Source organism: Xenopus tropicalis, chromosome 1 (genome assembly GCF_000004195.4).
Source record: "Xenopus tropicalis strain Nigerian chromosome 1, UCB_Xtro_10.0, whole genome shotgun sequence".
Taxonomy (NCBI): domain Eukaryota; kingdom Metazoa; phylum Chordata; class Amphibia; order Anura; family Pipidae; genus Xenopus; species Xenopus tropicalis.
Window position 1 is genome coordinate 142,323,704 of NC_030677.2, and position 14,644 is coordinate 142,338,347.

The window sequence follows — 14,644 nt, forward strand, 5'->3', positions numbered from 1 at the left end:
GCAGCAGGTTTAATTTCCCTTGAAAGTCAATAGGTAAAAACTGATTGGCTGTCGGTGGCTCCGCCCACTTTTTCTAACCTTGAACCAGAGTTACCTGGGGACCCCGGCGTTATTACTGTGAGAATGGCAGCATGTTCAATTTCCGCATTGAAAGTCAAAAGGTAAAATCTGAGGAGTAGCAAATGGGGGGCGCTAAGAATAATAAGAAGATAAGAAGCGGAAGAATAAGCCGAAGTGGAAAAACAGTCTATTAGATTTTTCAAACCAACATAATAAAAAACAGTACATTTCAGGGGATCAAGTAATAGAAATTGTAACCTGCTATGTAGATATGAGGTTTTAGCCTAAATTGAGTTCTGCAGTGTCTATAACAGAGTAAATACAAAACACTGTGGCACTCCACTAAGACCCCCAATTCCAAGCTGAGTACCACTAACAACCACCCTCTGTACATGATGCTTTAGCCAGCTTTCTCTCTATATACAAACAGTATTACTAAGATCAACAGCTTGAACATTTAGGCAGCAATGTATGAAAGTTTTGGTAAAATCCAAGTAGATCACATCATCTGCTGCATGGCCATTGTCCGAATTGCTACAGTATGTTTATCATAAAAAGCAATTAACTTTGTTGGACATGATTTGTCTCTCAAAAATCCATGGTAAATACTAGTTATAACACCATTATATATTAATATATATAGAAGTTCTTACCTAACAAAAATCTCACCCAACTCCCCTGAACCTAAAGTTTGTATGTAAAGAAACAAGCATTATCCTGGTATCAAATTTGGAACTATTTCATTCTCTCTGACTCTCACATACATTTAATGATTTGGTTGCAGGTTTCTTTGATAAACAGTAGGAAGCAGGGGGACTGCCTGCACAGTGGAATAGGCCAAAGCACTAGATTGTGGCAGCTGTACAGATGGAGAAGTTGAGCGCATTGCTGGTAATGTGGGAAGAAACGGATCAATTTCACAATACGTATGTATTTGTGCTGCATCTTCATTGTCCTGCAAGGAAACAGCATTCTGAGGCCATGTGCTTTCATTTTCAGAGTCTGGTACACTTGCGTTTATCTGCTGAACATGGAAGACAACAAGAAGCTTTTAGCGATCAATCGCAGTTTGTTGCTTGCACTGCAACACATCAAACATCAAATTACTATCACCAAGCCCACTTATAACCGACTCAGTACAGTTCTTTAGTTGAAGCACTTCAGGGCCAAAACACTATGCTTTACTTACTCTATTGCTCAGAGTACCTGCTACTACACCAAGCCAAGTGATGCATTATATCTGTGATTATATTTATATAAAGGCATTGAATGCTAAGTATAAATGAATATTCTTCTTGAATGGCTGAGTCTAAGGATTTTTCATATACAGGGTCAGACTGGGGGTGCGCACACACATGCACGACCCTCCCCCCCAGAATGCATAAGTACACACAATTGAGGGAGGGAGGCCAGCTGGGATTGGCTCTGGGCCGACCCTGTTCATATATATATCCCAGCATTAGTGATGATTGAATCTGTCACAAAATGGAAAAATATGTGTGAGGACATGATTTTTTTTGATGAACAAGATTTTTTTGATGCAACCGTGACTTTTTTTTTTTTGTAGGGATTTTTTGAGCCAGTTTCACAAAAAAAATTGCGAATGCGGGATTTTTACAGCGTATTCATGCTTGCCAAAAAAGATCCCCATCACTACCCAGCATGTCTTTGGAACAAATAAATACTTTTTACACCAATTTGGAGTGCTGCAGCACAATTTCTTCTGAAGTGTGGGGCAAGCATCCTGCACCCGACACTACAAAAGGTGGTATAGTTGATGCCTGTGTTACTCCAAAGGTATTAATCAGTAAGGCGGTTGAACTGAAAACTATTTGTGACTCGAGTTAAAAGATTAAAGAGCTAGTAAAATTTTTCTAAAGCACAAAATATAAAAATACAAACATAAATTATTATCTGCACTTTTATGGAGTATGCATATGTATATGGAGTATGCACATATATATTGTGTATATATATATATTTATATATATATAAAATGATGATATGCTCTCACATGCAGTCTTAGATTTGATGCAGAGTTATTTGCTTGAACTGGAAAAGGTGCTGGTTCATGATATTTACTCTTCCCTGAGGAGACAATACATAGGAAAATCATGATGTATTATATAGGACAAAAATTAACACAGTGACCCTACCAGCCTGATATCAATTAAGAAAAAAAAATTGGATATTAAAGATGTAAAATATGAATTATTATAAAAAATAATAATCCATAATGATATTATATAAAATTTACCGGAAGATTGATGAAGGGAGGGTACTCTCTGGGAACCCTCAAAATCCACAAATAAACATGAGTATTAATACAGGAAGAGTCTTTTAATCCTTTAGGCATAAATGGAATATAAGAAACAAAGTACAATTCTTAATTGGCACATAAATTGAGTTATTCTAAGGTGCCTGGCCTATTATCTTACATGACCCGATGTTGGAGGGTACTGAGGTCTTGATGTCCCTTCTGGGAGTGTCTTCTCTCCCACCCTCTCTTCTCTCTAATACAAGTAGGGCTTCGCTTTATACAGGTTTAACATAGATCATATTCCACTTAAACCCACCCATTTGCCAGTAATAGATATTATATTGTCAGGGATTGCCTACTATGGACATGGCTATGTATCAGCACAACCTTGTATGTAAGAGGTGTTACTGCACCATAGACTCACTACTTGTCATGTAGTAAAGTCTAACAATAGCCTATAAGGATGCTGATTCCCCTTGTCTATTTCTGTTACAGAAGGCAAATTCCTATGACAGGCAAATATACTGAGCTCCTGTGATTTATATAAAAAAACATAAACAATATCTCTAACACAGAATTTTACATATAAAACCTAATACTAACTGGACATACATATAAATATTCATATATAAATGTATGAAAGGATGATTTCAACCTCTATCTTGCAAGGATACCAAAATCATCAGCCTTTCCCAAATGCCACCTGTCACTCCACAATCATTCAGGGTTCCTTAGCTGTTAGTAGCCAGGGGTTATATGGTTAAGCATGGTTAATGGTAATATAAAGTTAATTAGCGCTCTATGAATTCTAACAAAAGATTAGAAAAATCCACGGTTTACAGCACACCAACTTTTTCATGATAGGTGATCTCTAAGGGAGCACCCAGACTATCCCAAAATGGTGGCTCAAGGTAAAATATGTAAAATGGTCATATTTACTGATTTGTATATGCCAATGTGATGCGGTTCTTAGGTCATTAGGTAATTTACCTTTGTGCACCTTTGCAAAGAATTTTACCTAGCACTAGATATATTAGTTTATATAGCACTATATGTAGCTATTAGGTACAAATGTGAAATACAGTACAGATGAGGCACTAGTGGCCAGCAAGGAAGTTTCTACCAGGGCATAAAAAAATGTTTACATATCAGACTTACCTTTTCTGCAGGTTCTGAGCAACACAAGGGATATAGTAACCACCAGTATAAATAAACCTGCTCCGCCAATGGTATATATTAGCTCTTGCACTTAATGTAAATAAAAAAATAAAAATATCATGTTCTACTATTTGTAGTAAACTTCGGGACAGAGCAAAAGTTGCATGAAAACTGTTTCAAACACGAACATGGGGCAATGTAGTACTAGTCAGTAATGGACAAAATATGCATTAACTGATTACATTGTGCTAACAATTATACCATGGTACAAATTTAATATCGCTTTTGTGAACCTGAAAATGAGTTAGTGATACCTTCTCTCAGTAGCAGAATATTGCAAGAGTTATAACTTGCCTTAAAAATGTACAATGCAAAATGTTAGTTCCCAATTTAATCAATAACTGTCTAAAGAAGAATATTAAATTGCAAAATGTGATTTTTTTTTTGGACTTATTTGTGCTGGTCCACCAAGGACAGCCAACCAGAGCCTTGGTGGGAATAGAAGGCAGTCTGAAGGCCAGACAGGGTAAGATTTAGGGGTGATGCCTAATTGCTCTCCTAGATACTCATATAAGCTATGCTTAAAGGCCCACTAGACCAAGATTTAAAGTAAACACATATTCCTCCAAAAGTACAGTGTTATTCACCTAAAAATTCTATATATTTTTTTGTTTTATGGATAAAGGTTTACATGTAAATGTATAAAGTATTTATCAGAATATCACTTTGTTCTACTGAAATTCCCCACATTTAGAAATATAAAAGCAATGGTATGTGGTCAGATAGCAAAGTTCTGAATTAAAGGAGCAATGGGATAGGGCCACAGACGTCCTTGTAGCAGGGCAGGGATTGGCTGAAAAGCTTATTTTGTCCAAAACCTCACACTTACCTGTTAGTTTTAGTTCAAAATTACCCAAATTTTGGTTTTTATTTTGTAGATGTTCAGTGAGATTCAATGCTGTAGGGAGAGCTGTATCAGAGACATGATCAGAAGCTGGGGGGGGGGGGGGGTAAAGAATGACATTTTGTTATTATTATAATTTAGAAAATTCCAACATATTTCACAGCACTGCACAATGTAGGTGTATACATCAGACAAAAGATAGCATACTGAATAATATGTGTTAATTAAGCTACTGATAGTTATATTCTATGCTCCTGACAAATTACTGTATGGGCCTGAGACTTTTGGTCATAGTTTTAAACTGAATTGTAGCATTACATTTGGAACAATGAATGTACGTTTGGCAGTAAATGTTTTATCACTTTAGTTTTCAAAATATTTATACAGACTGCAGTTGGTTAGTTACCTGCTAGTGTAGATATGTTGTCAGCATGTAGATGTTCAGTAGTTAAGCGAGTTGTAGTAGAAATTGGATCTAAAAGGGGAGAGAATGAAACTACATCTGACGGTGATGAGGATGAGAGTAAAAATACAACTGTCTCCGCAACACCCCTTTTTATGTTTAAAGTACACAAAGGTTATAGCTAGACACAACACAATGAATTGAAGGTAAATAGTATAGAAGCCAGTCTGTGGCTTTGAGTCCATGCATTTGCAGTGGAATATGACAGTTATTAATGAATGGGATACCCAAGAAAATTCGAGTGAATATTGTTACCATAAGGGCTTAGTGACCGTTATGAATAATTGTATAATGTCATGGCATTTCTAATAGTCTTTGCATTAATTAGAAAGCTCAGTCACAAGCAACTAATCTCCTCTAAATGCTTCAAAAAAACAAAGAAATACATATGTTTTCCCACCAGCGATAATTAAGATCACCAGTGGAAAAACATATGAGGTGCTTCAGTTTTCAGAAGTTGCCCAAAGTTGTTACCAAATCTCCCCATTGTCACTAAGCCCATGTCTTTAGAACAGAATATTATACACACAAAATTCCCTATCTACATTTTGCAAGTAAAAACGTAATTTCTTCTGCGATGCTCCAGACACCTGCACTACTGGTTGCAAATGACAGAAGAAGAAAAAAGCCTTAACACAAACTGAAAGAGACACTGGACCTACCTTACATTTATTTTTATGTAATTAACTCAGATTCCTGCACATTTCAGTTGCAATAAATACTTTATCCGTCACTTCAGTTTCACTAGTATACATTTAAAATGTACATTCATACTGTACCTTTAGAGGTCTTAGCTTCTGTCACTGTTGATGTCAGTGTAGTAGAGAGAGGAGTAGTGAAACCTATCCAAAGTGATGATAATGATAATAAAATAGATTACTGTAGGTGTTGCATGCTACGTATCTACCCTACATTATTAAGCATTACATTAGTGCAATTACATATATTATGCATTAACTTGATTACCTACTTTGAAAAGAAAATGTCATTATGTACAGTTGCATAAACATATATAGCTCTACCGTATAGAAGTTCCTCATAAGAATAATGAAAGCTCTGGTAGCCCTATTTTCCTAGTTTTCTGTAGATGTTAAAACCAGGTTCTTTGATGCTGGAAATAATGATATGCTTCTTAGAGGGTTTTCAGCATTTTTACCTTTCTGTGGCTTAATCTGTGCAACAGTTTTTTTTTTTTATATTACTTTAATGTAACATAATATCATCTGTTAATAAAAATGGTAAAAAAACTGCTTTGGTGCTTTTTAACTGCATCAAATACAAACTGTATTGGGTTTTGGATTTTCAACCTTTTAATTTAGCATATTTTCAGTAAGCATGCCTTATTGTTATATTTGTAAATTCACTTAATGAAACCTGCAGAAAGGGTCATTATGTTAAGGCATCAAAAGTAGAACATAAATAGCAGTGATATCTGTACTTCCTGTATATAGTGCAACATTAATTAATGCCACACTAATTAATGAGTAAAAGTAATCACAAGGCAAAAAATCTTACCTTCTGTTTTGATTGTAACCTTTTCACTAATATTTGATTTCAAATCTCTTTCTTGTATTTTTACCCAGTAAGCACAGGAAAAATCCCCTGCAGCCTCGTGGCCATACATTGATACTGTATATGAATCGTCTCTGTGAAGGTCTTTGTCTCTATCAATGACAATTCCATCCTTGTAAAACTGGATCTTCTGCACTTCCTTGGAGTTTGGAGGTTCACATCTCACAGTGACTTGCTCGCCTCCAGTATACATAGGACGTAAGGGGTTCAGATGTATTTTCGGAGATGGTAAAGACCCTGAAACACAAAAAGGGTATTTTAGCTTTCAATATTGAAGAAAAAATCCATTGCAACACAATTTCCACAAATTAATATCACATTGATTATCTGGTGCAGTGCTTGTTTCTTTAATATTATTTATACTTTGGGCCAGATTAAATTTGAGGAGAAACATTTTTCTCCGGGTGCAATTCCAGATTGTCCCATAGACTTCAATAAAGTTTTTATGTGATAAACGATGAGATAAGTATTTCTCATCAAATAGAATGTGGCTCTTTATGTAGTATTTTAAAATGCTTTACAATAGCATATGCATTATTGAAATTTAGATGCATGTGATTGGCATCTATATAGCGCTGTGGCATAACATATGTCTTATCCTGAAAATAATCTAAATATTATTCCTAGCAATTATTTATAAAGGTAAAATGCATAGTTGATAAGCCTTATTATCATTTATTATAATGCTTTCTCAAGACCATTTTGACTCCTGGTCACCATATGGATAGTTTTTCTCCGGAATTCTCTCTTATATTTGGGCTCAAGCTCCTCAGTGGCAAGTTCATCATTGTTGTCAATAAATCCATCCACCTTGTCTCTAGTTGTCTCTTCAACTCTTTCTATAACAAATATTCTTTCGAATGAACTGGACCTTCTCAATATATGTTTGAAATAAGCCAATTTTAATATGGTCAGTTTTAATAAGGTCAAGTTTGATTTTGTCAAGAATCCAGTTGTTTTTGTTGCTGTTTACACATTCTCTGAGGTCTACTTTTATCTATTATTTTTCATCATATATCAAGCTATTACATCCATGATGTGACAGAAAATGCCAGTCTGTGCAATTCAGTCCTTGCTGATACATATGTATGCATACATTTCTATAGCGCCACTTATGTATGCAGTGCTGTACGTTCACTAAGAGATAAAGTAATATTACAGACTTTTTTTTTGCTATATAAATTACATTTACATACAGTGCTGAGTGTTAAGAGATAGGGGGGAGGAGGTTCCAGTCCTGTACAGCTTACAATCTAAGTTAATGGGTAATTTAAATATGCAAATAGGATAATAAGTCCAATGGTCGAGGCATTGTACTGTAAGTGTGAGCCAGAAGGTATTACAGTGCTCTATTCTGAACAGATAGAAGGTGGATGTGCTACAGTGGATATTCTGGGATGAAATTTCATAGTGACATGGTAGATGAGGTATTATCATCGTGCTTATCATGTTAAATCTTTTTGGTCTAAGTGAGCCTACCTAACTGCTAGTTGATCCAAAGGAAGGATAAATATCCCAAATGAAGCCTCTATAATTTGCTGCAGAGGTGGAAAAAATAGCTTCTTGACTCCTAACTTTGTACTAAGAGCTAATTTCAGTAACCCTGTATTTCCTCACTTGCTAAAAAGCCATCCAACCCCTTACTTTTTTTCAATAATGTTTTTATTGATCTTGAGATTCCAACAGTACAAAGTTTCATGTCATAAAGTCAGATGCCAAAACATAAAGCATATACAACCCATTACTGTTAAAGTAAATGGATGCCATGACATCTGCTGGAAGGGGCTACTGTTGAATAAACCACCAGAAAGTTTATTTTATGGTCTCTTTGTATGTTTATAAATAATTATCTTATCCCCCTTAAGAGCCAGTGTAAACAATACCAGCTTGGCCAGATTTTCCTTATATCTAAAACCTTCTTTTCATTATTATCTCTCCTAAGCACTGGAGATTATTCCACTTTTAATAAAGGACAATATCCTGCTGACCCTTCCTGCTGCTGGTACTGCTAAGTATATTATGTGTAACTCTGTCCGCGCTGCAAACTTAAGTGATAAACTAACTATTGTGATAAAGAAAAAAAAACAAAGAAAACCCAAAGAACGCGTGATTAAACAGTGAGCTGCCTTCCTCCACCTAATCCTCTTACCAATTAAAGATTAATTAATTAATTTTATTTCTATTTAACACATTTATGACAGAAATGAGACATAAAAATTCAATATATAATAACCATAGTATCTTTCCTAGAATTTATACAATAGATCTAAGGGGATGGAGATTGTGAAGGAACTCATTAATATCAATCTAAAAATGTAATATACAAATCATCCCCAAATATAAAATTCATTACACAATATAAATATACATTACATGATTGTTTCAAAATAACCAATATACTGCTAAGTATATTACCAAAAAATACCCCTGGTTGTTCTCCATCAAGGATTTGCCTACCTTAGCTCAATTAAGGGTGTAAGCATCTTGCATAAATCTCAGGTATATAATCCTATATTTATTAGCGTTTAATTTTATAACATAGCTGCTTTGAGTGCCAGTTTCTGCAAATGCCTCTGCAAGGATGGAACGTCTTGGATTGATTTAATTGACATGAATAGTTTTGTGTCATCAGCAAACAACAATAAACTAATTTCAATGCCCTTCTCCAAGTCATCAAATAAACAATAAAAGTGGACCCAATGCAAAACCCTGTGGCACCCCATTTAGACCCCGTACTCTAAGTAGAAAAAGTACCATTGACAACCACCCCTGTGAAAAAGTTGGGACTATAGATAATATGCAAAAAAAGCAAAAGCTTTGTAAATAGCCTGCTTCTATCATTCTGGATCAATTTTTAATAAGGGTCAATCTGTCAAAAATTATGACACAGTTTGGCACTTGGTAGAACTTTTTAACTTTACTTGAAATGTTTTTCAGTCTTTTATTTCTTTATAATCATTTAGCAAACAAGCCGGAGAGTGATAGGGGCACATTTACTAACCCACGAACGGGCCGAATGCGTCCCATTGCGTTTTTTTCGTAATGATCGGTATTTTGCGATTTTTTCGGAAAATTGGCGCGACTTTTTCGTTACTAATACGATTTTTGCGAAAAAACGCAAGTTTTTCGTAGCCATTCCGAAAGTTGCGCAAAATCTGGCGATTTTTTCGTAGCGTTAAAACTTGCGCAAAAAGTTGCGATTTTTCATAGCGTTAAAACTTGCGCAAAAAGTTGCGATTTTTCGTAGCGTTAAAACTTGCGCAAAAAGTTGCGATTTTTCGTAGCGTTAAAACTTGCGCAAAAAGTTGTGATTTTTTTGTAGCGTTAAAACTTGCGCAAGAAAGTTGCGATATTTTGCCCTGGGAGAGCACAGAGTGCTAGAGAGGTGCTGTATAAAAGTTTATTTGCAAAAAAACCCCCCAAAAAATTATAAAAATCTAAGTAAGAAAAAAAAAGAAGTGCTAGAGATAATAAAATGGGGGGGGGGGGGGGGCATTTAAGAATATTTAGCCAAATACTTAGGGGTCTGTTTGCTAAAGTGGCTTAAATTAAGTGGGAGATTTTACACACAGAATAAATGGCAAATATGTTATGGGCACTTGTATAAAACTAAAAACTTTTATTTAAAATAAAAAAAAGGGGGGGGGGGAAAAACTTAGGGCTTGCTGCCCTTGAGTTCCCTCATGTCCTGCTGCAGCTCGGCCACCTGGGCCTTCAGAGTTTCCAGGTCCTCCTGCATTGACCGAAGTGTGGGGTCAGTCCTCCCAGGTGTTTGGGTCCCCACATCTTCGGTCTGGCGTGATGGACCCTCATCAGCAGGAGGACCTGGTGCCCAGCGCTTGGCCTGGGGAGAGTGTTGGGCCTGGGGGGAGAACTCAAGGGCCGGGGGGGAAAGTGGGGGAGAAATCAAGGGGGGGAGTGTCTGGGGCCTCGGGGGACCCTGGGGCCTCGGGGGCCTGCCAGTCTGCTGGGTCCTCGGGGGACCCTGGGGCCTCGGGGGCCATTTGTCGGGCCTCGGGGGCCGCAGGTCGGGCCTCGGGGGCCGCAGGTCGGGCCTCGGGGGCCGGTAGAGGCTGGAGGGCCTGGGGTTGGGCCTGGGGAGGAGGCGCCAGCTGAAGTTCTGTAAAATAATATTGCAAGATGTTATTTTGTGTAATATATTATATATATACATTCATACACCATCATAAATAACGGGGCCCCTCACAACAACATTTTTTGGGCCCCCCTCCTCCCACGCCCCCAATGGCCCCTCCCCCTGTGAACCCTCACATCAATACAAAGGACACACAGACATTGTTAGCCAGGGCCCCCTAAAACATTCGTGGCCCTTCCCCAAATGACTCATACTATGGGCCGCTCCCTGCTGCTTCCCCCCTGCTTTAAACTTATTTATGCATATGTATTTGAAAATAGATGTGTATATATATATACAATAGGAAGTGCTGGGAAGCTGCACACCATAAGGAACAATAACACCTGGGTGCCTGTGGCAAAACAAAATCTAGACAGGCATGGGGTGATGGCACACACAGGATTTTGCAAGAAAAAAGCATATGGCACTCAGGACTACAAACCAGGGTAATACCCTTTTAAAAGTTTATTGCGGAGGTGCAACGTTTCGGGGCAATGTGACCCCTTTATCAAGCATACAAATCAGTGAAGGCAAGTGAAATTTATACAGATGCAGTAGCCACATCCCCAAATTAATTGGTAATTGAATAAATACTTAATTGACAATAATAACAACTAGCCAACCTAGTTGTTTTAAAAAAAATAAAATTATATAACTAAAGTGCAGTGCATCATATATAGTGTACATTCAACGTCAGTGAATTAATCTCATAAAGTGCATGATGTACATTAAAAACAATTTAGTTGTACAAGACCGATGTGATCACACTTTCTTATTTCCCTCTGTTTTAAGTCCAGTGTTGTAGTTGAATAGCAACAGTGTATCACCGTAGAGAGCCCATAGGAAACTAAAATACAAAGTATCCATAATCAGCTAAGTATCAAATAAAAACATATGTAACCAAATCCATAATGGTACAGATCAAAGGAAGAGTATATCTTACCCCAAAGCGAAGGAAAAGAATATCTATCCCTGATGTGCACCCAGGAAACATTTATCTATAAAAACATAAATGAAATATTTATAAGAAGCAAGCCATGTTAAATTCATCATTTAACCCCCTTGGGTGGCGAGATTGTAAAAGCCAAATCCAATAGCACTCCCTCTGAGATAGTAGCTTCTTTTTATCCTGGCCCTGTCGTACCTGTATTTTTTCTAAGATCTGCCACCTAACCTGTGCCACCTGGTGGCCCTGTGTAAAAAAATGTTTAGCCAACAAAGTTTCCCTTTTCTTTTCAATCTCCTTCTTTCTAACAGTTTGTATCGTTCTCTGGGGGGACTGAGTTGGAGGTTTATAATTCCTTATAGTAGATTTATGTTCGTTAAGTCTCATTTTAATGGGTCTTGACGTCTGACACATAGGATTTTGACAAGGAGTCACAAAGATGTGAAATAATATTCAGAGGTTTATTGTGAGCAACGTTTCAGTTCCTCACTGGCATTATGGTTGGACGTGATGGACGTATGTCTTTTTTCAACCCAACTTACTATGTTACTATGTTACTTTCATCATCCCTGACATTTCTTACATTTGTACCTTTAGTTCAAATTACTTGCTAAATCTTTTACTGAACGTATACTGTAAAAGCATAATAAAGTACAATAATTACCTTCCGCAATTTCAGCGACCAGTTCTGGGCTCCTGCGCTTAAGGTCGGACCACAGCCGCCGGAGCTGGTGGGGGCCCACATCAAGGGCAAACCCGGCGAGCAAACCCTCTCTTAGCTCGGCCAGGATTGCCCTCTTCCTCTCGTGGACCCCTAAGTCCCCCGGAGGTGGGTGGTCATATCCTGCACGCAGGAGCACGCTGATTATATAGCGCCTCTCCCCTGGTAGCAAGTCAGAAACCCCAGGCATGGTCCTCTCAGTTTGGCTGAATGACACAAAATGGCCCCAAGTCGCACATGTCACGAGATTACAAAATCGCCACAAAATGTCCGCAATTCGCGAGATTACAAAATCGCGAAAAAAAAATATCGCCAAAATATACATAGTAATGTATTTTGCGCGAAAAAAATATTCGCCGCTACAGTACAGTATATTTTGGCGACAACATATTCACCGCTATAGTACTGTATATTAGTAGCGAAATTCCATACATGCCAAGACTTTAGTAAAATTGAGTAAAAAGACACATACTTGAATAAATAACACTGTAAGTCCATATTTTATTGCAAAAAAAATAATTTACTGTACTTTTGTATAATTTTTCGCCTGCCTGTAGTAGGTGTTAATTTTCGCATAGCCGAATGCGATATTTAGCGCGCAAAAGATATAGTGAATCATGCGATAGTATTCTTTTCAGTGCGGAAATTAACGCATGCGCTAAAACTTGTGCGAGAAATAACCATGCGAAAATGGCGATTTTTCGCACGCGATAATACTATGGTGAGTCGCGCGCAAATTATTTTGCGTTTTTTACTAAAGTAAAGTGCGATAATTTTTATCGCACTTTACTTTAGTGAATCAGGCCCTTTAAGTTTTAACGCTACGAAAAAGGCGCAACTTTTCGCGCAAGTTTTAACGCTACGAAAAAATCGCCAGATTTTGCGCTACTTTCGGAATGGCTACGAAAAACTCGTGTTTTTTCGCGCAAATCGTATTGGTAACGAAAAAGTCGCGATAATTTCCGAAAAGTCGCAAAGGCTCCGAAAAAATCGCAAAAAATACGAAAAAGTCGCAAAATGTTCGTTTTCAAATCGGATTTTTCCAATTCGGATTCGGATTCGTGGGTTAGTAAATGTGCCCCATAGTGTCCACCTTTATTAACTTTTTTACACGTCTAAAATTAGTCAGTTTTCTCCAATTTTCTGTTTGGGCTTTGAACTTTTGTGAGCTGCTGTTTTTGTGCTAAAATCTTTGAGACTGTTTGCCTGTGTGTTTATTTTTGCCTATGAATATGTGATGTTAATCAGTGTAGGTGTGCCTTTGTTTGTGTCTAAGGGTGTGTAAAGGTAGCCATACACGGGCTGACAAAAGCTGATGATTGTCTAAATTGGCAGCTTATTGGCCCTTGCACGGGGCCTCAGACAAGCCTACCTGATGATATCGGGCTTAAAATTAGGCAGATGTTGATCGGGCAGCTTTTAAAAATCCTGCATCCTGTTTGATCAATCCCATATTGCCCATATATCAAGTGATATAGGTGAAAGTTCCACTCCTTTGGCGACCTCACCAAACAAGCAGATCTTCTCATGTATGGGCCACCTTAAACGTCTTGTCTGTCTGTATCTTCCAATGTGTGAATGACTACCAGTAAAATGAACCTCTGCTTGTAACAAATATCATGCATCCAGCTCATTGCTCTGACTTTAAGTTAAACCCCATAGTGTATGACATTATTCTTTTTGTTTTCCATGGGGTTACAACTTAAATGTAAATACAGTATCTAGCGTTACCTTGAGACATATTTGTTTTATTTAGAAGCAAAAATGCATCAGTGCAGTATGTCTTCTTAAAGTGAATCTGACATGTTCCTGTAAAAATCCAAAGGAAAGAAAGCCCACGGATAGCAGCAAAGATTGGAGGAGGGGGCAACATTACCCAGGCCTGGCCCTTGCAGAAGCCCAATAGGTTTAAGTAAAGGGGAGGGGTATAGACAGGGGGTTGGATTAGAGGGCCATTTTACGGTAGCCAGAAGTCAGTAAAGTTCCCCGCCATCCCTAGAAAAGGGATGGTTCATTGTCTTATTGTTAATTTCTTAGTTGTCACACATGTGGCCAAGGACGGTTGAGGTGCACGAGTTTATAGCTGGAGGATATTGCTTCAGGTAAAGAAGGGCAGACTGACAGGGGCTCATGAGTTTTGATGTTATACATGTTTACAATATTTGCAAGGCTTACCATGTTTTGATATTATTGTTAAATTGTTGTAATGAGAATTTGGATCTGTATATGTTATAGAATTTTATTGCTGAAGAACTAATAAAGTTGTGGCCATTATCATTCTAAGATGATAGTGTCAAGCATTTTATTGGATAGTGAGGATTAGTGTGAGAATGCAATGGGTTATGCCTGGGTCATGTCTTATTTTTAGTAGTTGCAGCACCAACTGTCACCCCAACAATACTTACCTGAGCTGACACTCCGACAT

The 14,644-nt window shown here is 37.6% G+C and overlaps 1 protein-coding gene across 1 annotated transcript; it reads right to left on the bottom strand.

The window, feature by feature from the left end:
* Window positions 1-783: 783 nt before the first annotated feature.
* On the bottom strand, window positions 784-14,644 carry LOC116412226. Its single transcript, XM_031905972.1, has 8 exons — window positions 14,625-14,644; window positions 7,116-7,288; window positions 6,361-6,654; window positions 5,625-5,687; window positions 4,789-4,857; window positions 3,479-3,568; window positions 2,075-2,148; window positions 784-1,084 (listed from the first exon to the last, which is right to left on the bottom strand). Exons 1-8 carry the CDS (start codon window positions 14,642-14,644, stop codon window positions 827-829), a joined length of 1,041 nt encoding a protein of 346 aa, XP_031761832.1. The 3' UTR covers window positions 784-826.